Source organism: Microcaecilia unicolor, chromosome 2 (genome assembly GCF_901765095.1).
Source record: "Microcaecilia unicolor chromosome 2, aMicUni1.1, whole genome shotgun sequence".
Classification (NCBI taxonomy): domain Eukaryota; kingdom Metazoa; phylum Chordata; class Amphibia; order Gymnophiona; family Siphonopidae; genus Microcaecilia; species Microcaecilia unicolor.
The window spans coordinates 104,683,983-104,711,155 of NC_044032.1; the positions used below are offsets into that span (position 1 = coordinate 104,683,983).

Below are 27,173 nucleotides of genomic sequence, written 5' to 3' on the forward strand. Positions count from 1 at the left end.
TAAATCCTGGAATAATTCCAGCTTAGCTCCCCGATATGAAATCGAGTCCAGCTTCCAAGCTTTATTCAAAACCCTCTCTTTAATAGTAACTATGTGGGGGCACACAATAATGTCCCTTGGGAAAGTAGCATTTTTCTGGGGTTTTAAGGCCTGTTGGGCACGCTCAATTTCAATAATAGGAACATTTATTTCATATTCCTGGCAATAAAGCGATATTGGAAACAACACAAACGGAAGATGTCCAGAAAGACCAAACTCAAATCACAGATGTAAAAAGCCCAATTCGTTTATTGAGACCCTACACGGTCCGTGTTTCGGCCAAAGAGGCCTTCTTCAGGGGTCTACAAATTGGCATATACAGATATTCTTCCAAAGGTTCTCACAAATTGAGACAAATCTCCTGGTACTATCCAAGCGAAGCTTGAACCCTATAGTCCAGTGAGGTAAGCACCCCTTTGTGCTCCTTGAGTTGGTGTTCTGCCTCCTCGACCCAATGGCCAAGTTCCGCCACGTCTCCATGTAACTCAGTATTTTTAGTTGAGAAGTCCAAGCAGCAACGTCTTTCTGCAAGGCCAATTCTAAGTCTGCAAACATATTTCACAGAGTTGTTTGTTAGTCCTCACTCAGCATCTGAATATGGTTCTGCCTTAGAATTGCCATCAGACTCCCATGTGACTGCCACTTTCCACTCCTGCACATATGCCATTGCCTGCATGGGAGTTTCCATGAAGCCCTCCTTGATTGCTGGAGTGAAATAAGCCTTAATCTCTGAAGATTTCTTCTTGTACCACATTGATCACTGCCAGATCGTCTCGCCATGTGCTGAAGGGAGGATTTAACAAGTATGTCACCAAATATGTGCTATTTCTACCACTTTTCAATTTGGTTCAAGCGGAACTCCTGGTTCAGGCTGACATCTCTCCGATGATTTTGTAAGAACATAAGTATAGTCATACTGGATCAGACCAGTGGTCCATTTAGCCCAGTAACCTGCTTCCAACAGTGGCCAATTCAGGTCACAAGTACCTTACAGAATCCCAAAATAGTAGCAGGATTCATGCTACTGATCCCAGGGACAAGCAGTGGCTTTCCCAATATCTCAATAGCAGACTATGGACTTTTCCTCCAGGAACTTGTTCAAACCTTTTTTTTAAACTCGGATGCTAACAGCTGTTACCACATTCTCCAGAAACGTTGCTGGAAGTCCAACAATATCCTTTTGAATAGATAACATTTCTCAGCAAAAATTCGAGTGAGGGCCACAAAATGTTTGGTTTTCTTGATATTCACAATTGATTTTTTTTTTAATTAAAATTTTTTAAAATTACATTTCACACATGATAATTCAACGCATCAATCATAATAATTAAACCAAAATCATAAACCCTGTAGCCCACATCAAGGGAGGAGAAACTACAACACATTATACAATCAATATCACAAATACAAAAGCAATTATAGTGGTTTCATTCTACTAACTCCTTGAAACAATCATTTCTCATGACCTTTAAGAAAATTCTCTAACTGTATAGCATCTCAAAAGACAAACTCTTTTCCTTGTAAAGTGATTAAACATTTACAGGGATATTTTAGGAAAAAAGTAGCCCCAAGGGCACCACTCAAAATTTCAAGCCCACAATAGATTTTCATCAGATAAACTTGGACACACATGGAGGGGCATAATCGAAAGGGGCGCCCAAGTTTTCCTGAGAACATCCTCGCAGGACATCCCAGGGAAGGGGTGGGGAAACCCATATTATCGAAACAAGATGGGCGTCCATCTTTCGTTTCGATAATACTGTCATGGACGCCCAAATTGCGAAATTTAGGTCGACCTTAGAGATGGTCATCCTTAGAAATAGTTGTCCCCAATTTTCGGCGATAATGGAAACCGAGGACGCCCATCTCAGAAATGACCAAATCCAAGCCCTTTGGTCGTGGGAGGAGCCAGCATTCGTAGTGCACTGGTCCCCCTGACATGCCAAGACACCAACCGGGCACCCTAGGGGGCACTGCAGTGGACTTCACAAATTGCTCCCAGGTGCATAGCTCCCTTACCTTGAGTGCTGAGCCCCCCAAAACCTACTACCCACAACTGTACACCACTACCATAGCCCTTATAGGTGAATGAGGGCACCTACATGTGGGTACAGTGGATTTCTGGTGGGGTTTTGAAGGGCTCACATTTACCACCACAAGTGTAACAGGTGGGGGGGAGGGGATGGGCCTCGGTCCGCCTGCCTGAAGTGCACTGCACCCACTAAAACTGCTCCAGGGATCTGCATACTGCTGTCATGGAGCTGGGTATGATATTTGAGGCTGACATAGAGGTTGGGAAAAATATTTAAAAAAATCTTTTTTGAGGATGGGAGGGGGTTAGTGACCACTGGGGGAGTAAGGGGAGGTCATCCCCGATTCCCTCCGGTGGTCATCTGGTCATTTAGGGCACATTTATGTGGCTTGGTCGTGAGAAAAAAAGGACCAGGTAAAGTCATCCAAGTGTTCGTCAGGGATGCCCTTCTTTTTTCCATTATGGGTCGAGAACGCCCATGTGTTAGGCACGCCCCATTCCCACCTTTGCTTTGCCTCCGACACGCCCCCATGAACTTTGGTTGTCCCCGCAACGGAAAGCAGTTGAGGACGCCCAAAATCGGCTTTCGATTATGCCGTTTTCGGCGACCCTGTGAGAAGGATGCCCATCTTGCGATTTATGTCGAAAGATGGGCGCCCTTCTTTTTCGAAAATAAGCCTGATGGTGTAACAACAAAATTATTTTGCACAGCTTGTTTACCCTGACAATTAGACTTGTTTTGCTCCTGAAAACCAAAGTTGAAAACCTCTGGGTGAAAGGAATCAAAGCAATAATGTGTTATGAAATCTATGTGCATAAGCATGTTGTTTTCTAAATCATAATTTTATTTAGGTTTTTTTTTCTGTCTTGTAGCAATCTGTCACCCCAAGGCAGATCACAGTACAAGTGTTTAAAATATCACAAAAAATAAGAATAATGTTGGCAAAATAGCTCTATTTACATCGGAATTAGCACTAACACAATTTAATTTCAGGATCTGTGCATATGGGATTTTAACAATCATATCAGAGTGTTCTGAATGTATTTTGTGAAATAATTTAATATCTATATAAAATTGTCAAGTTGTATATTTAAAGAGAGGTGAGAATACCTTTTTCAGATATATTGGAGAAAGGAGAAAAGACAGGAATGGAATTGCAAGACTGAAAGGTAGGACCCAGTTGTATAAATGCAACAAATAAATTATGGGGAAGCAAGACTGTCTGCCCAAGAGGAAGTGGCTTCAGAGTGTATGGAGTTAAAAGCTCTAGGTCAGAGCTGAAGAAGACGGCCCCGGGAGGAGAGAACCCATGAGGATCATGGTCCCAATACAGAGACCTTGGCAAGAGAGGCCTTGTGAGGAGGAAGGCCGTGACACAGAGACCTTGGGAAGAGAGAGTTTGAGACCCAGAAGAGGAAGAGCAGGAGCTCAGTGTGACCTGCTGGATTGTATTTTGAGCCGTGGTGATTTGGCTGAGAATTACCATAAGAGTGAGTACAAGTTATGCTGTGTGGCTGAGGGAATCCTTGAGTATGAGAAATGGTATATGACTGGGGTAAAGCCACAAGGACATGTAGTGGACTGTGATAAGCCAGACTACTGTTTAATTGAACTGTGCCAGAGTGCTGGAACATTAATATATTTTAACTGAACTAAGAGTACTAGAACTACTACTACTGTTTAACATTTCTAAAGTGCTGCTAGGGTTACGCAGCGCTGTACAATTTAACAAAGAAGGACAGTCCCTGCTCAAAGGAGCTTACAATCTAAAGGACAAAAATGCAGTCAATCAAATTGGGGCAATCTGGATTTCCTGGATAGAGGTCCAATGGTTAGGTGCTGAAAGCGACATTGAAGAGGTTAAGCAAGGATTTGAAGATGGGCAGGGAGGGGGCTTGGTGTATGGGCTCAGGGAGTTTATTCCAAGCATAGGGTGAGACGATACAGAAAGGGCGGAGCCTGGAGTTGGCAGTGGTGGAGAAGGGTACTGAGAGGAGGGATTTGTCTTGTGAGCGGAGGTTACGGGTAGGGGCGTAGGGGGAGATGAGGGTAGAGAGGTAATGGGGGGCTGCAGATTGAGTGCATTTGTAGGTTAGTAGGAGAAGCTTGAATTGTAAGCGGTACCTGATCGGAAGCCAGTGAAGTGACTTGAGGAGAGGGGTGATATGAGCATATCGGTCTAGGCGGAAGATAAGACGCACATCAGAGTTCTGAACAGATTGAAGGGGGGATAGATGGTTAAGAGGGAGACCAGTGAGGAGTAGGTTGCAGTAGTCAAGGCAAGAGGTGATGAGAGAGTGGTGTTGGTTAATTGAAGGCTAGAGTATTGGAGGTCAGGCTGGAATTAGAGCTGACCAATGGATTAGAAGTGAGGGATGGTATTTGAACCGCCACTTGAGGTTGGCTTGTGGCTGCTTGCTAAACTGCTAGGGTGGTGGCTCTGAGAAGAATAAGCCCAAGAGTATATGAACACTAATATTAATAACTGCTTGTTGAACCGCAGAGGATTATCCTTTCTGTGACCCGGGCCTGTGAGTTAACAGGACCGAGACTGTTCTGTAAATAAACATCTTTTATGTTGAACTCATTCCTGTCCGGCTGTAAAATTGCTCTGGCCATGCCCAAACACGCTCTGTGTCTTACAGACCCAAAAGTGAAGGGAAGGGTGCCTTTGAGACCTGTTCCTAATTTTATTTCAAAGAATATCTTGTTCATTTGTGAAAGCATTTTAACTATTATTTTGCTTAATTCATGAAATGCTAAAGAAGACAGTGCAAGTATTTTGCCAGAAGAGTAGTAACAATTGATTTTTACAGAATTAAAGACATTTGAAATGAGTTTTGTCTTATGCAGTGTTCAAAACAGAATTTGGTATGAAAAGAAACAGTTGTTGGCTACAATGAGGACTTGAAAGCAAAAATTTCAATCGCTGCTGACAAAGTGCAAGCTCTTTACCTGGGCCATCATCATTAAAAAAAAAAGTTTTAAAAATATTAAACATGAATTTGATAATTTTAGGCTTATGCAGAGTTGCACTTTGGGTTTTTACATATTTTTATACAGTTTTATACACTAGATATCCACAATGATGTGAAGGTTTTTGCCTCCTCCCATTTTCCCCTGTTATTGCACATGTTGCATTGAATAGATTCTGATCTTTAAACAAAATGTAATATTAGAGGGAAACTGAGTAAACACACAACAGTTTTTAAATTATTACTTCATTTATTTAAGGAACAAAAGGCCCTTTTGCCAAGCTATGTTAGGTGCTAATGCGAGCCTAACACAACCTAAAATGGCATACTGTGGGATGCACTCATTTGTCCTGCGGTAAGTGCAAAATGTGCATGCTGAAAACCAATTAGGCAGCTCCTTGTGACTCTGGGCAAGTCACGTAACCCTCCATTGTCCCATGTAAGCCTCATTGAGCCTGCCATGAGTGGGAAAGCGCGGGGTACAAATGTAACAAAAAATTAAAAAAATTTTTTTGAGGCGTCTGGGGATGGAGCATGGACGTTCCTGTGCTAATCAGCTCAGCAACATTACCACGCGCTAACTGGTTAGCACAGGACTATAGAGTGTGAGCCCTTTCTGGGTGGCACAAAGTGTACACATGCTCATGCTAATGTTTTTTTTTTTACTGGCCGCGTGTTAGTGGTGACATTAGTGCATAGCCATTAATACGGAAAATAGAAAAAGCCATTTTTACAGCGGCGGTAAAAATGGACTTAGCACCAGGGGCGTAGCTATGGGGGGGCCACAGGGGCCTGGGCCCCAGTAAATTTCGTCTAGGCCCCCGGTCTCCGCTGAGGAAGGCTTCAGTTGGTGGGGGTTAGGGATATCTGCCAGCAAAGGTATTTGTTTGTGGGGGGGGGGGGCGAGGAGGCGAGTCATGGCAGTGGGGGGGGGCACTCAAAATGTGCCCCCAACCTCGGGCTCTGGCCCCCCTCCCACCATGAGGTCTGGCTACGCCCCTGCTTAGCACATGGAAAAAATCAGTGCAAGGGTGTTGTATGACCACTTTTTGCCACAGCTTAGTAAACGGACCCCAAAGTTATTGGTGGCAATGACATGCAAGTGACACGTACTTCTAGTCGCCTGTTTTATAGAATTGCCCCGAATGAGTTAATTTTAGATTGGGTTGGCTGTTGTTTTGTCCCCTGTTAGATGGAAAACCAGAATAGTAACACATTGTATTAAGGCTGACAAACGTTGTTAATTTAGATTTTTATGGTACTTGGATGTTGTTTGTGCCTTTGGTGAAAGAAGTCAAGCTTGGTAGAGTAAGATCTATCGTGTTTGGTGTGGCTGGTCCAATTTTCTGGCAGACCCTGCCAACTTCCATAAATACTGCACAGATTACTTTAAGTTTAGTTAGACACACACGTTTTTTGAGAAGCCTATAAAGAAGAGTGATTGCTGGGTGTGGAACTGTGGTTTTAAATAACTATATAGAAGTGCTGTAAAGACTTTTAAGGGGTGATTGGGAGGGGAGATGGGGGTTGATATGTATCCAAATTTGTTTTTATTATGTTTGTTTGCTTATAAGCCATGTAGGTCTGTGGATGTAATGCATAAAAAGATGTTTTTCTTGTAGTAGCCTGTCGCATGTCTCCTTCCACATGCTGGCAAGTGGATGAAAGCATGAAAGTTCAGATTTTGAGAGCGGCTCTTAGATCTAAAGAGTGACTCTTAGATCTAAATCTTCAGTATCTCAAATAGATTTGGCTGTTAAAAACGTTCATGGTCTCATGAGTGGTGCTAGTTGTGGCCATTGCTTAAGGATGATACCTAATCACTAGATTAAGAGGCGATGATATCAGGGCTCTGGAAGGAGCCCTGGTGCATGACCCCCAGGCCAGGTTGTCACTTGAGTGGTAAGACTAGGTATATTGAGGGTGAAAAGGATGTAAAATATGGGGAAAAACTCTGGGCAGCTGTAAAGAAAGACTAGTTGCATCAGATATCAGCCTTGCACTAAGGAATGGGAGAAAACTACCAGTCAAAAAGTCAGCAAGTCTGAAAATTCTAACATCCTGTTTCTTTTGCTTCCCTTTTATTTGTGGTACTGATAAGGAGTTTCCTGTTGTATTTAGGTTAAGAAATTACATTCCAAGTAAAAGTCTGTCTGTACTGTGATACATCTATTTTTTTTAAACTTGTATATGTAAACCAAGAGAGCCTTTAAGGAAGGACACCTGTTCCAGTTAAGTTGGTGCAAATAAAATGAACTAGTCTACTCCTATAGAGTACCAACAGAACAACGGACATGGGAATGGCGACAAAGCAGATGAACCAGAATGATGGAACCAAAACCTTTATTCAACATAGTAGTTAACAAGTGCAAAACAGACAGTTACGATGGGCCCAACAAGGGCAGTGTTTCAGCAGTAAAGCCTTCCTTAGGGGTTCTTATTGATCAGAGATGACCCAGCTCCACTCCAGTTCTTAGTCTTCTTTTACCAGCCTGAGCAGCAGGAAACCTTGTGCTGTTAACCCACCACCTTGTTTCCTAGCAGCATCTGCCACATCTCTGCCCCTCATATTCGTTACCGCCGTAGGAGTGAAGCTAGGACCCCTGAGGAAAAGCTTTACTGCTGAAACAAGGCCCGTGTTGGGTCCATTATAGCTGTCTGCTTTTCACTTGTCAGCCACCATTTGGAATAAAGGTCTTGGTTCCATCATCCTGGTTCATCTGCTTTGTTACCATTTCCACTCTCTTTGTTCTCTTCCAGTTAAATTAGTGTAATTGTTAGTTCTGTTGTTCATTATAATTTTTGTCACCGCAGTCTGTCTGCTGAAGTTTATTTTGTGCTGCATTCTGTTTGTTTCAAAACTAAAAAATGAAATGAAAATGAAGTAACTACATGGAATAACGTTAACCAGTGCTACTCTCTTTGCAGAATATTTTTACAAATCATACCCTGGATGTAAATGTCAGATGGCTTGCTGTGTTGTATTTTAAGAATGGAATTGAGCGCTACTGGAGACGTATGGCACCTCAGTAAGTTTGTTTCTTCTGTTCTATTTCAGTATCATACTTGCCTTTCCCTCTGCTACCTTTACTGTATGCAAGAACCTGTCAACACGTTTTACTTGTGTTATACTGAACTGCAGTATGTATTTTGGTATGTTTTGTGTATTGTTTTATTATTTTTTTGGAGATCACCTAGAATAAATTCCTCTGCATTGATCAAATATAAATACTCTAGAATTTGCAATTCACTAAGACCATCTTTCATGAGGGGCTTTTTAAACATCTGAAAATTCAATTATATCAGTTGGCTCACCATTATTTGTACCTCCAGAACTAATTGTGGTGCTGAACCCATGCTGACTCATTTACATTAAGTCATGTCTGTTTGTATCAGGGGTGGGCAACCTACAGCCTGACAATTTTATGCTGCCCGCAAGCAGATCTCCCTTCTCCCTTCTGGTCCCTTGGGGCCAAAGAAAAGTTCCTGGCCCAACAAAACTGTTCCTTAAAACCCACTTTATTACTTGTTGGTATTGCAGAAGGATGTGGGAACAGGGTTACATATATATGGGAACCGTCCTTTAACAACATTTATTATTTGAAAATAAAACAGGACAGAGGTATTTATAGTTTTTTTTTCTTGTGTCCACTTAAAAATGATATATACCCGAATTAGATTGGTTATTGTGGTTACAAAGCAACAGAAACATGTCTAAATTCTTATCAGTGACCAGTCATGTGATTTCATATGTTACAGCTGAATCCTCCAGATCAAAACAATTTTATCAGAGGTCGAACTGAATCATTCAGTGGTCAGACTGAATGTTGCTGGTCATGGTTGGACATTCCTCTCGTAGTCTTTGTGAAATCTCTTAGCATGGCATTTTGTAGAGAAATCTGAAAATTACTTCTCTGATGCACACTATTGGCAAGGGGCAGTGGCATCAGTAGAAATGGTTTACCAATCAGTGTGATACTGGGCTCATTAAGTGAGCACTGAACTGAGTCTTATTGGATGGTATGCTCCCTGGGAAGCCAGTATTCTGTATCTTCAGCAGGCAGATGGACGGTCTCTCGCAAGCTTTTGGGCTTGTCTGTTGCTAGGCTCCTGTTCTGGGTTTCTCTGGTCGGTTGAGCCTGGGGTATAGGCTGGTCGGTGCCTATAACTGGGTTATACCAAGGAGGTTTAATAAACGGAGATGGCATGATGTCAAAAAGCTGAAGCCATCTCCCATGTGCAGCCACCATATTGCTGCTGCATCCTTGTTGGTAGCAAAGTTTATTACTTCTCTTTCTACCAGCTACAATAATTTTTTATGCGGTTTTAGTGATTTTCAATTTTATTTCATGATATATAAGTACATATGGGAAACTTTAAAATAAAGCTGTAAAAAAAATTCCATACATAGGCAGTCATCAGCGTTTGCTATTGTTTTTACATGTAGAACTATGTTTGTCATCATGAACAAACTGAAATCCACAATACAGCATGTTGCAAATAAAGCAGGCTCTGGAGCACTGATAAAAACATTCTGAATATAATCCTCAACAGACCCTCAAACTCTCAAAACCACCCCTCCAACTCCCCTTACATCCCCCCACTGATCCCCTCCTAACAAAGAATGTAAAACCATAATAAAACAATATAAACCTCACAAGTTTGGAGGAGTAGCCTAGTGGTTAGTGCAGTGGACTTTGATCCTGGGGAACTGAGTTCAGTTCCCACTGCAGCTCCTTGTGACTCTGGGCAAGTCACTTAACCCTTCATTGCCCCTGGTACAAAATAAGTACCTGAATATATGTAAACTGCTTTGAATTTAGTTGCAAAAACCTCAGAAAGGTGGTATATCAAGTCCCATTTCCCGTTCCCTATTGTTTGCCGTAGTGTCTGCGAATGTTTTAGGTTACTCAGTATGGTGGCAAGCTCTGCCTACTGGCTTCAGCCCACAGAATGGGCCAGATAGGCTCATGCCGTCTCCTGTATTGTGTTGCCAGGTCCCTACCCTCCTCCTGCCCCCTTCAGCTGCTGCCCCCATTCTCCACCTCTTCTTCCTCACAGAAAAAACAATATTAGAAACCTTGATGAGCAGTCTTAAAGTATATAGTTTAAACACAGATGTTAACATTTTTTCCCTCTGTGTAAATCAGATTTGAAGGTATACTTTTTCAGAGTCATATTACTTGCAGTGTTAGTTTCCCTTGATTAGTTTTAACTTGTGCACTCTCGGTCCGATGATCAGAAACAAACGTGGGTGCTAGAGGCTATTAGCGCCATACTAGTGCTCACATTTGCTTTATTGCCCCATGATCAGAATCCATGAGCGTGTGAAACAATGTGCTTGCAGGCTCTGACCATAAGTAGCATGAAAGTGCATGTGAAACAGGAATTTTATTATTCCTCCCCAGTGATCAGTGGGCAGCGTGCTGCCCGTGGCAAACCCTATGCCAGCTCAGAGCTGGCGTTAGGGTTTGCAGAACATTGGAGAGCCCTATCCAGCATGCATTTGCATGCTAACAGGTCCCCATTCCCTTCAATGGAACCCCCTCCCAGGAGCCCCGAGCCCCCACCCAAGCTAATGACATGGTGCTGGAGGTCCAGTGGACTTGCAGCCCCCCCACCCCCGACTCCCCCCCAAACACAAGTTCATAGGGGCTGGAGATCCGGTGGATCTCAAGCCCCCATAACCTCCCCTCACATCCAAAAGAAAAAGCTCTGGTGATCCTGTGGGCTGCAAATGCATGCCTCCCCTCTCCCCAACCTGGTGGTCTAGCTGCCCCCTCCCCTACCCCACTGGACTTAGTGGTAGAGGAGGGAGTAGTACACTCCTTCCTTTTCCAGCGCCGCCTTGAAAATGGTGGTGCACAGCCCTGCGCAGTGCATCCTTGGGATGCGCTGGGCGGGGCTTCACCACCATATTTTATTCTCCTATAGTGAGCATTCTGTTTTTTTCCCCCTAGCTCTCCAAATGTGTTAACTGTTCTGATTCCCTCAAAAACTCTGCTTGTCTTCTGAAATGTACTCATTTTAGTTTGTATCCTGCTGGTACAGAGGTAACTAAAACTGTGCCCAGTATCTCATTTGTGGCTGTTCTAATATTGCTGCTTTTTTAGGCACCTGTGGATCTTTTAATGACTTGAGAGCTGTTACTCATTGGGATAATGCCATTTATATAATTAACAGTCTAGTCACCTTTTACCTTCTCGCTGTTGCTTTTCATCTTAACTACTGCAGTGATATCTATTATTCTCAGCCTTATAGTATAATTGGAATGACTGATGTTGCTGAAATCATGATGGCCAGTAGATGTCACTGTGGCCCTGTGAGTAGCTCATTCTATTATAAATACTGAAAGCAGTTGAAAAGCTAGGTCATATTCTTAGGTCTGAGTTGTGAGGTAATTTTGTACAGTATGTAAAATTCTGTATATAAACTGTCTCTTTGTTTTACACCAGCATGTTATGTTCTGATTAATGATGATAAAAATAATCTTTTATAGTGTTGTCTTACCTATCGGTCACTTTTTGCTAATCTAAAGGAACTGTAAGTTTAGCATCTTTGTAATTCTATTGGTTTTAGTTCTAATTGTGCTCGAAACATAAAGATAATCTCTCCTTTTGTCCATCATTCTTATGTCAGAACATTACTTTTGCATTCCTGATCTTCTCAAGTCAATAAAGCCTGCTGAAAAGCTCTCTTTTCTAGTTCTAGCTGATTAAGTGTAGAATATGGATGGTTTAGTATACCGTAGCACCTCAATTTCTTGTTTGTCATGCCTCTGTTATTTTGTTAGAAGCTAATGTTCAGTGACATGGTTTACTGGATTAGCTGTCTCAGACAGACTCAAACTGAGGAGTAGCATTAGAGCCAAAGTCCACAGTTCAGGTCCTCAAGATCTGTCTGCAGATAAAGCAGACAGGATCTAAATTTCATACCCCTAGGACTTATTTTCTAAAGTATCTTTTAGCTGACATGTTAAGTGTTTTGCATAAGTAACATAGAGTAAAATTAGCATCAGAGATGCAGAGTAAGATGGAGCAACTCCTCAGGGAAAAGTGATTAAAACCCGAGGACTGTCAGAAGTGTTCAAGGATGCAGATGGTTGACACTGATTGGACAGATTCAATTTCCTTTCCATTTTTTTAAATTAGTTTTAAAGAACCAACAGGGTAGCTGAGTGGAAGATGCCTTCATAGGATTAACAAATATTTAAAGCTACAGGCTTTCAGAATGGAAGGTCACTTCCTCAGGTGGACTTCAGTGTAAAAATTTAAAAAAATGCACATTTTAAAATGAGCTTTCTAATTAACAGGAAAAAGTAGGAAATATTGTACGTACTGAGTCCCGATGAGATGGAATATTCCATTTTTAGAACAAATTTTAGCTGTTTAATTTCATGTGGGCTAAAATGTATAAAATTAACTGACCCTCTCAGCAAAGATTTACAGTAATCCAAGCAGAAGATATTGAGTACTAATCAGAAGCTCCATATGCTGCTGCCTGGAGCTCAATTATCTGAATTTTGCTAAATTCTTTGAATAATAATTTAAAACCATTATGTAACAGTATGGTTTTCTGGGCTTTTAAATGGAAGACTTTGGATCACAGTCTGTTTGATTAGATGCAGTATGTTTCTTTGTCCTTGAGGACTGTGAAATACATTTTCAAAAACTTATTAATATGGGTAAAAATAGTTAACTCGCATAAGTCAGCTGTACACAGGTAATTGCACTTTCAGTTGCCTGAGATAGATACATTCAAATTTCCATAAAAAATGGTGTTTTGGTCCAGAGAAGAAGTATATCTTTTCTTATGACAAAGGTTTGCATATGAATGGCACTTCTTTAATGTACCTAACTGTATACTTTTATATTACTTCATCTACATATATAAGCATACATTTACCCACCTAGCAATGTGATTTCTTCAAGCACTGTGCCCCAGACTCTATATATGGCACCCAAATTCAGGCACGCTAATAAGATGTGTGTGCAGCTTAATTGACTAATAAGCTGTTAATAAGCAATAATGGATTTCTAGCAACCCATTATTGATGTTAATTGGCACCAGTTAAGATTTGTGCTTGCTTGAACTGAGCTCCGCCTGAACCTCCGCGTTTTTCCTTCATCTGGCTTGAATTTACCTTTTCTGATGCCTAAGGGGAAAGAGAAGTGTTGAGGTCCCCCCAGCTTGGTTGGCTTCTTGTAGCAGAGGGTGATAACCTGGTTTACTCATCAGAACGTTCCTCCAGGGGTTTCTAATGCGCAGAGTGGGAGGAAGAGCCCTGCGCTAGAGAGTAAAGTATCGCTCAACCTAATTGGACCAGCGGTTTCTCTGGTGCTCCGAAGAATGATGGTGCCTGAGATGAGATGGAGTGGAGGAGTAGCCTAGTGGTTAGTGCAGTGGACTCTGATCCTGGGGAACTGAGTTCAATTTCCACTGCAGCTCCTTGTGACTCTGGGCAAGTCACTTAAACCTCCATTGCCCCTGGTACAAAATAAGTACCTGAATATATGTGTAACTAAGGGGTTAAAGAAAAGAAAAGAGGAAGGGAAAGGAGGAAAAAAAATTAATACTTACCTGGGGGGAGACTTCTGAGTCGGTGGCGCTGCAGGGGTCAGCGCTGTAATTTTTGGAAGCTAGGGGTGGGGTTGTTCGGGGTTGATATCAGGCCCGTTTTAGTGTGCGGGGGCCAGATAGCGTTGGCCCGTGATGTGGGGCAGACGGCTCTGTTGTTCTAGATGTCCGGGGATGATTGGGCACGTCCCCGGACAAGGAGGGTCCAATTCCGTTCGTGGGCGGGGTGCCGAAGAGCGAGGGAGGCCTGTTCCAAGGCCTGAAGATTAAAGAAGATGGCCGGCGCTGTGGGAAACGTGCGGGCGCGCTCCCATCGGGGTGCGCGCCACATGCATGGATCGGGGCCGTGCGCCGGACCGGAGCTCCGTTTAGGCCCAAGCCAGGGCCTAAATTTTCGGCCGGAGCCCCAGGGTTTCTTTTGTTTTTTTTGATTTTGAGCTCCGTTTTTGCGTCGGGACGTCCGGGACCGGAACCAATGATAGTCGTCGAGGGAGGAGAAAATCAGCGACAAGGTAAGGGGTCTTTTGACCCAGAATTTTAATTTATTTATTTTTAAATTGTGAAAATGCGGTTTTTTATTTTTTAAAAATCAGGGGTTTGTTGGATTTAAATTATTTTTGCATATTTGTGATCGTGGTATTTTTGTCTATTTTTGTGAGGGGTTACATTTTAAATTTTAATATTCTTAAGGGGTCTTTTGGAGGGGTGCTGGTTTTAAGAGGTTAATTGCGGTTTAAATTTTTAATTTCGACGTGGTAGGTAGAGGGGGGCGTGATTGAATTTTTGAGGTGAGTTTTGAAATTTTGGGGGAATTTTAAAAGGGGTTTTTGGGGGAAGATGTTGGGGCATGTATTTTAAAGGGTTAAATTTAAATTTTAAAAATATAGCTAGGTAGAGGCTAACAGATTTATTGTGTATGGGAATTTTGGGGTAGTTTGGATAATGTTTAGTAGGGTTTTTATTTAATTATATGATTTTCCTATTATTTCCTATGGAAAATCATTGATTAAAATGGAGATTTAGCACTGCTGGCCAACATTCCGTTGGTCAGTAGTGAAGCTTAGAATTTTGAGGGAAGTAACTGATTGGCTGGGGGGTGGCCGGAATGCTGCCGGAGGTTCCGTATCCTAGGAGACGGAGTCTCTGGCAGTTGGCAGAAGGAGTTGGGACAGCGGAGAGAGCGGATGCATGTTGTGGGAGTGGATATTGATTGAGGTAGAGGAGGATAGTTAGGTTAGGATAGGATTGGGAAGGGGTGTTTGATTAAAAGGGAGTTCAGTGAAGGAATATAAAAGGAGAAGGGGTGATTGTATTACTGTTTTGGGGTTTAGGGATTTTTAGGAAATTTAAGGTTTAAGGGGGGGAAGATTGGGAATAGGATTGTTGGGGTGAGGCTTACTAGAATTTGTTTGTGTGTGATTTTATGCTTTGAAGTTCGCGTGTTAAATGTTTTTAAATGATTATTGAAAATATATCTATTCAGTGATAAGAGGTGAATTGAAAGTTGTTTGACTGAGTAGGAGTTAGGTTAGTACAAGCGTGTGATTGAGTAAAAACCTGAAACATCCACGATACTCCTTTAATAGAATAGGGCACAAGAAGTACATAGATTAGGGAATCTAAGATAGGGAAGTTTGAATATTTTGTTTTTTAAACTAGTTTGAGTCCCAGTGTTCCTTAAAAAAGAAAGTGTTTAAAGTCACCAGGAGAAGGAAATTTGGAATATAGATAAGGAGCTAGGGTTTTGCTCCCGTTTAAGTTATTTAAGATAGGTTTAGGAAGAAGACACAGAAGACGCTGCATCATCTAAAACAACGGGCCCCCACGCAAGAAAGACCTTTGATGTGAAGCAAGAAGTGGAACTGAGCTACGCACTGAAAGGGAAGTGACTTTCAAAAAGAAAGAAAGAGGGTAGAAAAGAGGGGTACTTACCTGGATCCTTCGGGAGGGTTAAGTGTAATTCTGAAAAACAAAAGGAAGTTGACACAAAGTATCAATTCTTGAAAACTTTGAGAATTTGAGAGAACATTATTCCACATTTTTTTTTAGAAAGTAAGAGTTAATTTGATAATACTTATCTGATATCTTGCAGCTGAGAGGTGAAGGGTTAACCTGTTGACAACAAAAGCACAAGTTGAATGAATCTGACATTGCTGTATAATAATAGCCTGATATTGTAGCATAAATAAGGGATCTTAATTTAGGGTTTTTAAAGAGTTATATTTTCCTGTTTTGTTTAACTTTTAAACTGAATAAAACAAATTTATTTTAAACACCGAGGCTTGCTTCTTTCAAATCTGACCGAGCCCAACAAATTAGTTTTTTTCCTCCCATCTCTAGCATAGACTTGGACGAGGATAGTGAACTGTATCCTGTCCCTTTGCTCCAGGGTGGGTGACATTCTCCTGGCTCGACTACAGGTAAAAGGGGAACTCTGTCACCTAAAAGCTAAAGATCAAGCTTCCCGGAGCAGGGGGTCCGGATTACATATGTAAACCGCTTTGAATGTAGTTGCAAAAACCTCAGAAAGGCGGTATATCAAGTCCCATTTCCCTTCCCCCCCCCCCCCCCCCCCCCCCCCCGTTAGTGTTTGGGATGGTTCCATCACTATTAGCCTCTGATGGGGGGGCAGTCTTCACTCTCTGCTTTGGGGTTGTTGTCATAATCAGGCTGTGCTAGAGCAAAGCCCATTTCTGGAGAGACCAAGGAAGCCCCTGGGGAGGGGTTGGTGCTTCCCCACCTGGTTAAACCGTCAGAGGTGACTCTTGATACTGTCTGGGCTATGTTGGAGTCTCTATATAAGGTATTTTTTTTGGCATTCCCAAATAAGCTATTTTATTACAAGATTGTTATTTCAAAGGAAAATTGAAACTTTTGAGAACTATACTAGATACCTGAACTTGCGTCTGTTAAATTTCCCTCAGTTGATGACAATGAGGCATATTTTCAAAGCACTTAGACTTACAAAGTTACATGGCATCCTATGGAACTTTGTAAGTCTAAGTGCTTTGAAAATGAGCCCCAATGTCACCTAAGGAATATTTTATAAATACCTTTAAGATGTGTTTAAATATTCTACTGAGGCACTTCTCCTTTTGCATAGGATTTATTTTCTATCAATTTCTAAGAAGCAATCTACTCCTGATAGAGACTCCTCAATGGTGGATGTTTCCCCAGATAGTCTGAACTGGATTGATATTCTGGAGAAATCATGAGAAGAGGTAGTGCTAAAATCTACCGTAGTGACTTTTGTCTTTAATCAGGATAAGGAAGCTTTAATGTGATTGTACTTTAAAACTAAAGATTTGAACTTTTATGGGGCTAAAGTTTCCATTTTTTCCTGATGTGGCTAAATCTACCCACTGTCACTGGTGTCAGCTAAACGTACGTGCTGTGATTGGCTGAGAGAGACCTGGAGGGGCATAATCGAAAGGAACATCCAAATAGTTTTGATTTTGGCGTCCTCGCACGCTCCGATCCCCGATTCTCGCTGGCGGTGGTCACTTCGGGCACGTAAGAAAAACACGTCCAAGAGAAGGATGCCTATCACAAAATCTGAAGAAAAAAACATCCAAGTGCTCGTCAGGGACGTCCTTTTTTTTTTTTTTTGAGTGAAGGACATCCAATGTGTTAGGCACTTGAAAGGATGTCCCTGATGAGCACTTGGACGTTTCTTTTTCTTCCAATTTTTGCGATGAGCGTTCTTCTGTGCATGGGTCCTACTCACAGCATCCCCAACGAGAGGTGCAGACCTCCCGTTAGGTTTTCCACGGTGCATGGGGTCAGAAAACAGCTGTGTATCTGCCTTGCATGTGCATTATAATACTAATTAGCTCATTATAATAAGCTGTAGATCATTTGCATTCCGTTTTCGTTAGCTGCTACCGTGACAGGAAAATGGCTCGGAGAACCCTTTTGTGCATGTCTTGTTTTACTACTTGCTCGCTAGACTGGCTAGAACTGGTTTAAAAACCACGTTGCTGGCTCGCTACGTTTAGTGCATCTGGCCCTAATTGAAAATGTAGCAGGTGTTTTCTTACACTACGTTATTTCTACTAGAGTTTTCCTATGAGTTGATCTCCTTTTTTGGATACGTCTCCCTCTTTCAATTTTTGTGGTCTAAGGAAGAGATGGATGTTCCACTGTATCAAAAAAGATATAGTGGAATTAGAAAAGGTACAGAGAAGGGTGACGAAAATGATGAAGGGGATGGGATGACTTCCTTATGAGGAAAGGCTAAAACGGCTAGGGTTCTTCAGCTTGGAGAAAAGACGGCTGAGGGGAAATATGATAGAGGTCTATAACATAATGAGTGGAGTGGAATGAGTAGATGTGAATCGCTTGTTTACTTTGTTCAAAAATCCTAGGACTAGGGGGCACACAATGAAGCTACAAAGTAGTAAATTTAAAATAAATTGGAGAAAATATTTCTTCACTCAGTGTGTGTATCCAACACTCTCTCCGTGAAATACTTTTTCACGGAGAGAGTGGTGGATGCTTGGAGTGCTCTCCCGCGGGAGGTGGTGGAGATGAAAACAGTAACAGAATTCAAAAAGGCGTGGGATGATAGAGATGTTAAGGTAAAAGAAAATTAGTTATGTTTTGAGATACTGTGTATTTATCACTGGAGCCAAGTTGTTGGTTGGTTCAATTGATGTATTATTCAATTGCAGATATTCAATAAAATTACAAATAAATGGTAAAAAAAAAACAACCCAAAAGGCGTGGGATAAACAAAAAGGAATCCTGTTCAGAAGGAAGGGATCCTCAGAAGTTTAGTGGAGATTGGGTGGCAGAGCTGGTGGTTGGGAGGCTGGGCTAGTGCTGGGCAGACTTCTATGGTCTGTGCCGTGAGGATGGCAGATACTAATCAAGGTCAGGTATACACAATAGGTAGCACATACCAGTTTATCTTGTTGGGCAGACTGGATGGACCGTGCCGGTCTTTCTCTGTCATCTACTGTGTTAAACTCTGGAATTCGTAGCCAGAGAATGTAGTAAAAGCAGTTAGCTTAGCGGGTTTATAAAAGGGTTGGATGGCTTCCTAAAAGAAGTCCATAAGCCATTGCTTATTTGTAGGATAAGCAGCATAAAGTGTATTGCACTGTTTTAGGATTTTGCCACGGATTTAGTGAAGGGAAGTCTTGCCTCACCAATCTAATGCATTTTTTTGAGGGGGTAAGCAAACATGTGGACAATGGGGAGCCGGTTGATATTGTATATCTGGATTTTCAGAAGGCGTTTGACAAAGTGCCGCACGAAAGACTCCTGAAGAAATTGCAGAGTCATGGAATCGGAGGTAGGGTATTATTATGGATTAAGAACTGGTTGAAAGATAGGAAGCAGAGAGTAGGATTGCGTGGCCAGTATTCTCAGTGGAGGAGGGTAGTTAGTGGGGTCCCGCAGGGGTCTGTGCTGGGTCCGTTGCTTTTTAATGTATTTATAAATGACCTAGAGATGGGAATAACTAGTGAGGTAATTAAATTCGCCGATGACACAAAATTATTCAGGGTCGTCAAGTCGCAGGAGGAATGTGAACGATTACAGGAGGACCTTGCGAGACTGGGAGAATGGGCGTGCAAGTGGCAGATGAAGTTCAATGTTGACAAGTGCAAAGTGATGCATGTGGGTAAGAGGAACCCGAATTATAGCTACGTCTTGCAAGGTTCCGCGTTAGGAGTTACGGATCAAGAAAGGGATCTGGGTGTCGTCGTCGATGATACGCTGAAACCTTCTGCTCAGTGTGCTGCTGCGGCTAGGAAAGCGAATAGAATGTTGGGTGTTATTAAGAAGGGTATGGAGTCCAGGTGTGCGGATGTTATAATGCCGTTGTATCGCTCCATGGTGCGACCGCACCTGGAGTATTGTGTTCAGTACTGGTCTCCGTATCTCAAAAAAGATATAGTAGAATTGGAAAAGGTACAGCGAAGGGCGACGAAAATGATAGTGGGGATGGGACGACTTTCCTATGAAGAGAGGCTGAGAAGGCTAGGGCTTTTCAGCTTGGAGAAGAGACGGCTGAGGGGAGATATGATAGAAGTGTATAAAATAATGAGTGGAATGGATCGGGTGGATGTGAAGCGACTGTTCACGCTATCCAAAAATACTAGGACTAGAGGGCATGAGTTGAAGCTACAGTGTGGTAAATTTAAAACGAATCGGAGAAAATTTTTCTTCACCCAACGTGTAATTAGACTCTGGAATTCATTGCCGGAGAACGTGGTACGGGCGGTTAGCTTGACGGAGTTTAAAAAGGGGTTAGATAGATTCCTAAAGGACAAGTCCATAGACCGCTATTAAATGGACTGGAAAAATTCCTCATTTTTAGGTATAACTTGTCTGGAATGTTTTTACGTTTGGGGAGCGTGCCAGGTGCCCTTGACCTGGATTGGCCACTGTCGGTGACAGGATGCTGGGCTAGATGGACCTTTGGTCTTTCCCAGTATGGCACTACTTATGTACTTATGTACTTGTAACCTGGATTTGCCACTGTTGGAAACAGGATGCTAGGCTTGATGGACCTTCGGTCTGTCCTGATATGGCAATGCTTATGTATTTATGAGGTATAATTCAAATTTCTGTTTCTTCTGTTCTTTCTCTGCATTACTGTAACAAATGTGTTTTGCTTGAGTAATAATTATTAAATGCCAATTAAAAAAAAATTAACAGAAAGGGAGAGGAGCTGTGATTATTTGGGGGAGTGGTGAATATGAATATGACTGTGAGGAAATTAGATCAGGAGGAAAGGGTAGAGATGAGATTCAGGAAGCGAATCATGTAAAAAGATGCCTTCAATTATTTGCCTTGGAGGATGTTTGTAAAGTTTACAGTCCGCCAGAGAAACAATTCACATATTACTTAGGCAGAGACACCTCCTGTTCTAGGATTGATTTTTTTTCATTGTAGGTAAGAATCTGTAGTTCTGTGGTCTAACATACCTATCCATCTGATCAACATCTCTGATCATGCTATGTTTGTGGGAGAAGTGGGGGGGGAGGGAAGTACTGCATCGTGGAGGACTAATGTTTGATTCTTGAGTAACCCTGCTACCCAAAAGATTATGATTGAAGAATGGAAAGAATATCTGACATTAAATGATACAGGGGAAGTTTTTCTTCGGTGGAATATGGGATGCTGAGAAGGCGTACATGAGAGGTATTATTAATCTAACAAACCTTCAGAGCTCGGAAAGTGCAAATGCAAAAAAGACGGATCCTAGTAGAAACTTTAGCACTTCTTCAACAGGTGCATGAGAGACACTCCTCACTAATGCTTTTGAAGCAAATAAAAACTCTTAAGCAACAGACTGATGAACTTGATACTAGTAAGATAGAATATCTGATGCAGAGGACAAAAAGAAATTATTTAGAACATGGTAATAAATCAGGGAAATTATTAGCATGGCAGCTGAAAAAGCAACAAACTGATAAGTGGGTTAATAGAATCTTTTCTAAAACAGGGGAGGGTAAAACTTATCGTGAAGACATTTCTAAAAAGTTTAAATGTTTTTATGAACAATTGTACATCTCAAAACGTACTTTTCCTAGAGAGGAAATTCAGAACTATGTGAAAGGATTGGGTCTCTCCAAGATACATGAGAAAGATCACGATACCTTCAATTCTCCTATCTTAGAGCAAGAAGGTAACATTAAGTGGGTCATAAACTTAATTGATATTATTTCTAAACGACGTGAAAAAAGCCCTCTGCATAGCTATTGATGCAGAGAAAGCATTTGATAGGGTGGAATGGCCATATCTATTTGAAGTCATTAACTTTGGTATGTGGGTGAAATCTTTTTATGTAGAACCATCCTGGTTTATACGATAAAAAGGCACTATATGCAGCACTCTATGCCACTGTATAATAAAGTTATATAGAATTAATAGATGGCACATTCCAGCATGAGCCACAGTCTGTATTTTCATACCAGGTTGGTAACGTCATCTTTCACTGCTAAGGCCTGTTGCTAAGGCCTTTATGTGTGCAGTCAGCAAAAACATCAAGGACTGCAGGCCAGCCAAGGACCACTGGAAATTTCCTTTGTTACATTCTTTTTCTCCAGCCATTAACATGTTGTTTATTGGGACAAAGCGCTTCATGTTCAGAATGACTCTGTTTCATCACTCGTGATGTAATGTTTTGATTCTCTAAATCAATATTGGAAAGACCTCCAGACCTGTTGTCCAGACTTCGTGGCATATTTGCACCTCAAGAAAGCACCCTATTTTCCTGAAACACTGACTTCATGGTTAAAGTGTCCTGCAACTTTGTGCCAGTGAGACAGCAGTGCAGCCCCTGAAGTCACAATAGTCTGAAACAAACAAGGGTGTTTCAAGGAACATGTGGGGTCCATGCCAAGCTAAGAGCTACATGACCACATCAGCTGGAGCTTGCCTTTCCTCTATATAAAGGACTGTAAGCCAAGATAAAAGACAGCTGTTTTCTAATCCATCTGAGAGTGCAGCTGTGTTGCCTGACCAGTCCTATTGACGGGCACTGTTCAGCAATTATTGGTGCTGATTGGCTTAAGATAATAAAGTCGCACACTATATAGAATCTGAGGGTAAGTGTAAAGTTGGGTGCCCAGTTTTATAGAATTAGGGGTAAGTGCATTAGTCAAAGGGTAAAAGGTCATGGATTTGATATACTGGCTTTCTGTGGTGTAACCAAAGCGGTTTGCATTTATTATACAGAGGTAATTTCAAATTAATGTGTGTTAGATATAAAATGCAGTTTAGTTAAAGAGGCCCTTAGAGTCGGAGCACACTGGGGCAGGGATATATATACTCAAATGTAACTTGTTTTGAACTTGGGTTTACAAAGGCAAGTAATTAAATCTTTAATGTCCAAATTCAACTTGCTGTCAGAAGCTGTCTGTTCACTTACAACAAAACAAACAAAGAAACCCAGGTACTTTTTGATTCAAAGCAACAGAATTGTCAGGCGATTGCCAGAGACTTGCTTTTCTCTGTTGTGGAAAGGATTTGTGGTCTCTGGTGGTAGAGTTGAGAGCTTTATATCATCAAACATAAAGAATATAGTATATGAGGATAAAACATTGCAAAAACTGATTTTTAAAGCTATGACTTAAAAAGTATTTTAAATTAGCAGTGAATTTTCCCAGTAGTACTTTCTTGCATATCTTTTTTTGCTTTTCTTTAGCAGTAATCTAAAAGAACCAATCTAAAAGGAAAAGAGTATTCATGCATGGGATTGAATAATGTAGAAAAGCAGTAGTGGTTGAAATCTGTTAATTGGAGATACTGTTTAAACTATTAGGACAATACTATTTAAGGAATGTATTACACTTACATGCACACAGATTATTTAAGGGTTTTAAAATGCTTTCTTTTGCTGATTACTATTATTTTTTGGAATTGGTGCACTAAATTCTGGATTGATAAAGAAACATGCACTCTCTTTCACAGTGCTCTGTCAGAAGAGGAGAAATCCACATTGCGTGCAGGGCTCATCACCAACTTCAATGAGCCAGTAAATCAGGTTAGTGATGAAACGAATACTGATTAATCATTCTCTTCCCATAACAGATGCTCCTGTGGGGAAGCAATTGTGCTACTTTCCATTTAAATGGATGTTTAAAAAATGAGATTCATCTGAAAAAGAGCTTCAAATGTTCATTATTCTGGAGAGAGGTTTTTTTTTTTGCATTGACTTGGGACTTAAAGGGATATATTATTCCCTCTAAGCCTCATCCTGTTGCAATTAGTAGAAATATAAACCTGGTTCCATTGGCTTGCATAGCAGGGCATATGCAGTCTTGCTACAGTAAAAGCTCCATTATCCAGCATGCATGGGTAACAGACTGTGCCAAATATGTTGGTTATGTGAGAGTCCTCTGTTTTGCTGTTCCAGCAGCTGCAGGGTATGAGAAGTGGATGATACTCCAGTGGTTACATGTAAAACACAGAAGAGCTACTCTGCCCTCTAATATAGTCCTTTCCTATTCTCCTCCTTTGAAGGTTCTAACCGGGAGTGGTGCTGGAATTGCAAATCATATGGATTTTACTGTACTTTACTCCAGGCATTTCACATTTTTTTTTACATTTCTTTATAAATAATATTGTTAACAGATAGTGAAGCAATTAAATCTGTGTTATGGAATGTCATGCCTTCTTAAATGCTTAGTAGTTTCCTATTTATTAACTGTTTAGAATAGTCAGGCTAACAATAAGTAATAAACAGTTTAACTTTTTTTTTCTTTCACCAAAAATATATACAGTTATTTTTGTAGCTGTTAGAGTGGAGGCCTTATTTTTTTTTCTTTTTGTAATCCAAATTTTCACTTCAATGTGGGCTTCTTACAGACAGCTATTGATCTGCTCTGTGGTGTTAAAAACTCTTCAAAGGATAGAAGGAAAACTTTTTTCCTTTTTGAGAACGACACAAAGATTGCCAATAGAGTGGACACCCCAGAGGGAGTAGAAAACATGAGAAGAAATATCCAAAAATGAAAAGAATGGTCTAAGGTGTAGTGACTTAAAATTTAATGTGAAGAAGTGCAGAGTGATGCATTTAGGGTGCAGAAATCAAAAAGAGATGTACAAAATAGGAGGTGAGAGATTAATAAGGTATATTTTAGGAGAAGGACTTTGGGGTGATAGTGTCTGAGAATCTCAAGGTGATGAAATAATGTGACAAGACGGGGGCAATGGCCAGATGGATTCTGGGCTGCATAGAGAGAGATATAGTCAGCAGAAGAAAGGAGGTGCTGATGACCCTGTACAAGCCATTTGGTGAGGCCGCATTTGGAATACTATGTTCAGTTTTGGAGGCCGTATCTCACTAAGGACATAAGACTTGAAGCGGTTCAAAGAAAATCAGCAAAAACGATATTGAGTTTGGACCAAAAGACACGAGAAGAGACTTGACAATCTGAATATGTATACCCTAGAGGAAAGGAAAGATGGGGGGGTAATATAGACATTAAATATTTGAAAGGTATTAATATACAGACAAAACTTTTTCAGAGACAGGAAAGCAGTAGAACTAGAGGATATGAATTGAGGTTGCAGGTAGGTTAACTTAAGAGTGATTTCAAGAAGTACATTTTCATAGAAAGGGTGATAGGTGCTTGGAATGCTCTTCTGTGGGGGGAGGTGGACACAAAAACAATATCAAACATGCATGTGATAAACACAAAGAATTCCTATATGGGAAGAGAATGGAAGCAAAACAAACTCAGCAATGCATAGAAGTCAACTCCAGTAATTTTGAAATCAGGCTAAACTTGTGCCTCGATTATACCTAGACAGATCTGGATGGGCTGTTAGCCTTGATGTGCCAGCAGTGTGCTCGAGGCCTATTATAGGAACAAGCCTCTGCATGGAAACTGACATGGCCTAAGTCTGTGAAATGTCAGGTTCATAATGTAGAATAGTGCTTGATTGGATGCTTTGTCCCCCACAGGTTGGCACTAAAAGATGTAAGAACATTCAGAGGGGCTGATGGGGCTCTGATATTTAAATGGTGAAGGCATCAATGAAGCTCCATCTGAAAAGAAAAAAAGAAAGAAGTCCTGCACTGCACGTTCATTTGCAGTGGAGAAATTGAAGGGTCATACCAGTGCCAAACAATATAGACTTAGTGATCAACTACCGTATTTTTCGGACTATAAGACGCACCGGACCATAAGACGCACCTAGGTTTTAGAGGAGGGAAGTAGGAAAAAAAAAATTTTCCTTTTTCCCTCCTCTAAAACCTAGGTGCTCCGGTGCGTCTTGTCCGAGTTTTGGACCGCCGTCCCGTACTTACACGATTCCATGTTCCCTGGTGGTCTAGTGACGTCGGGGCAGGAAAGAGCCCCCTCTTTCCTGCCCATCGCGCTGCTCTCCGTGCTCCTCACTGCTTTCTGACGGTCTCGGCAATATTCAAAATGGCCGCTGAGATTCTCGGCGGCCATTTTGAATCTCGCCGAGACCATCAGAAAAGCAGTGAGGAGCACGGAGAGCAGCGCGATGGGCAGGAAAGAGGAGGCTCTTTCCTGCCCCGACGTCACTAGACCACCAGGGAACATGGAATCGTGTAAGTACGGGACGGCGGTCCAAAAACGCTACCTTCGGACTATAAGACGCACCCCCCATTTTCCTCCCAAATTTTGGGGGAAAAAAGTGCGTCTTATAGTCCGAAAAATACGGTAATTCCATTTTTTACAATTGGCAACTGTGAATGAAATTACAGAGGAAACAGTTGGGTGCAGAACAGAGAAACAAACAGAACATTGGATAGAGTTTAGAACGTGGTCACTGATAGATGAAAGGAACACTGCCAAAAATCAAGCAAGCAAACATGAACACCACAAGAACAGGAAATGGCTGCAGCCAGATACCAATTACTGGATTGTGAAGTTAAGAAGAATTGCTGAATTGATGAGAGAGTTTGGTTATAGAGAAAAGGCGCAAGAAACAGCTAACCAAAATGATACAGCACTGTATCAAAATTGTTAGAGAATGGACAGGAAGAAGTGACCCCAGCATTCCAATCAAAGATTAAAAAAAAATAATTTGCTATCACAAGAGTAACAGGATACACACTGGGTAGCACATAGGAAATATTTAATTGATCTAACCCAGCTACAACTTTCAGCTTTGATACTTTCATTCCCAAGCACAAATTAAAAGTAAAACAAAATGAAATAACAGAAGCTGTTGTTGATATGTTAATACAAACATTGGACTAGACCATATTCCAGCTGAACTAATGAAGCATGGAGGTATTGGGATGGGAAAAGAGCTGCTGAACTCTTGCTGTCATGCAGAATGCATCCCAGAAGAAAGCAAACAATGGGTGATTTTCCAGTTGCCAAAGGGCAGCATCCAGGAGTATGGTAACTGGAGAAGTGTTATGTTTCTGTTGGTCCCTGGCAAGGTCTTCTGCACACTGTTGCTTAAGTGTTTGCAACACATTGTTGATTCCACCTTGCAAGAGGAGGAAGCAGGTTTTTGCAGTGGGTGATCATGCAGTGAGCAAAGCCTCAATTTTCAAAAGTACCTGGCAGTAAATTTCATTGATTAAAAAAGGCATTTGATATTGTGTACAGGGAATCAGGCTGGAATATTGTGGCAATATATGGTGCCCCCCCCCTAAAAAAAACAAACAAAAGTACATCAACATATTTAAGAACACTTACTTGAACTCTGCTTACCATGTAAAGTCAGATAGTGGCACCACAGACTTCTTCAATATTGTCAATGGTGTGCAAAAAGCTGCATTATCTTGGATCAAGAATATATTGAGTCTTTTTAAAGTCTGTTATCCTGACACCTAATATTAATCAGTGATTCTGTGTACCCCTGATGTAGGCTTTACGCCGAAACACAGTGCTATGTTGGGTCTTGAAGAATAAAAGCTTTGTTCATTTCATCTCTTGTCCTTCTGGATTATCCTGAAGATGATGGGTAGTTTTAATATAGATGACATGATATGATGGGTAGTTTTAATATAGATGAAATGATAACATGTAAAACATGGTAACTTAATTGTTCAATAGACAAGGAGGTCAGGGTTACCTTCATCTGTGCTGGGCATGAG

The 27,173-nt window shown here is 41.3% G+C and overlaps 1 protein-coding gene across 4 annotated transcripts in view; it reads left to right on the forward strand.

Annotated features, from left to right (window-relative positions):
* Nucleotides 1-27,173, forward strand: part of IPO11 (importin 11) — an 813,637-nt gene that overhangs the window by 13,557 nt on the left and 772,907 nt on the right. For all 4 annotated transcript variants that reach the window (XM_030193171.1, XM_030193174.1, XM_030193172.1 and 1 more), the window contains exons 3-4: nt 7,976-8,076; nt 23,054-23,126. In XM_030193171.1, the coding sequence (XP_030049031.1) occupies nt 7,976-8,076; nt 23,054-23,126 (174 nt within the window). The remainder of the gene's footprint in view (nt 1-7,975; nt 8,077-23,053; nt 23,127-27,173) is intronic.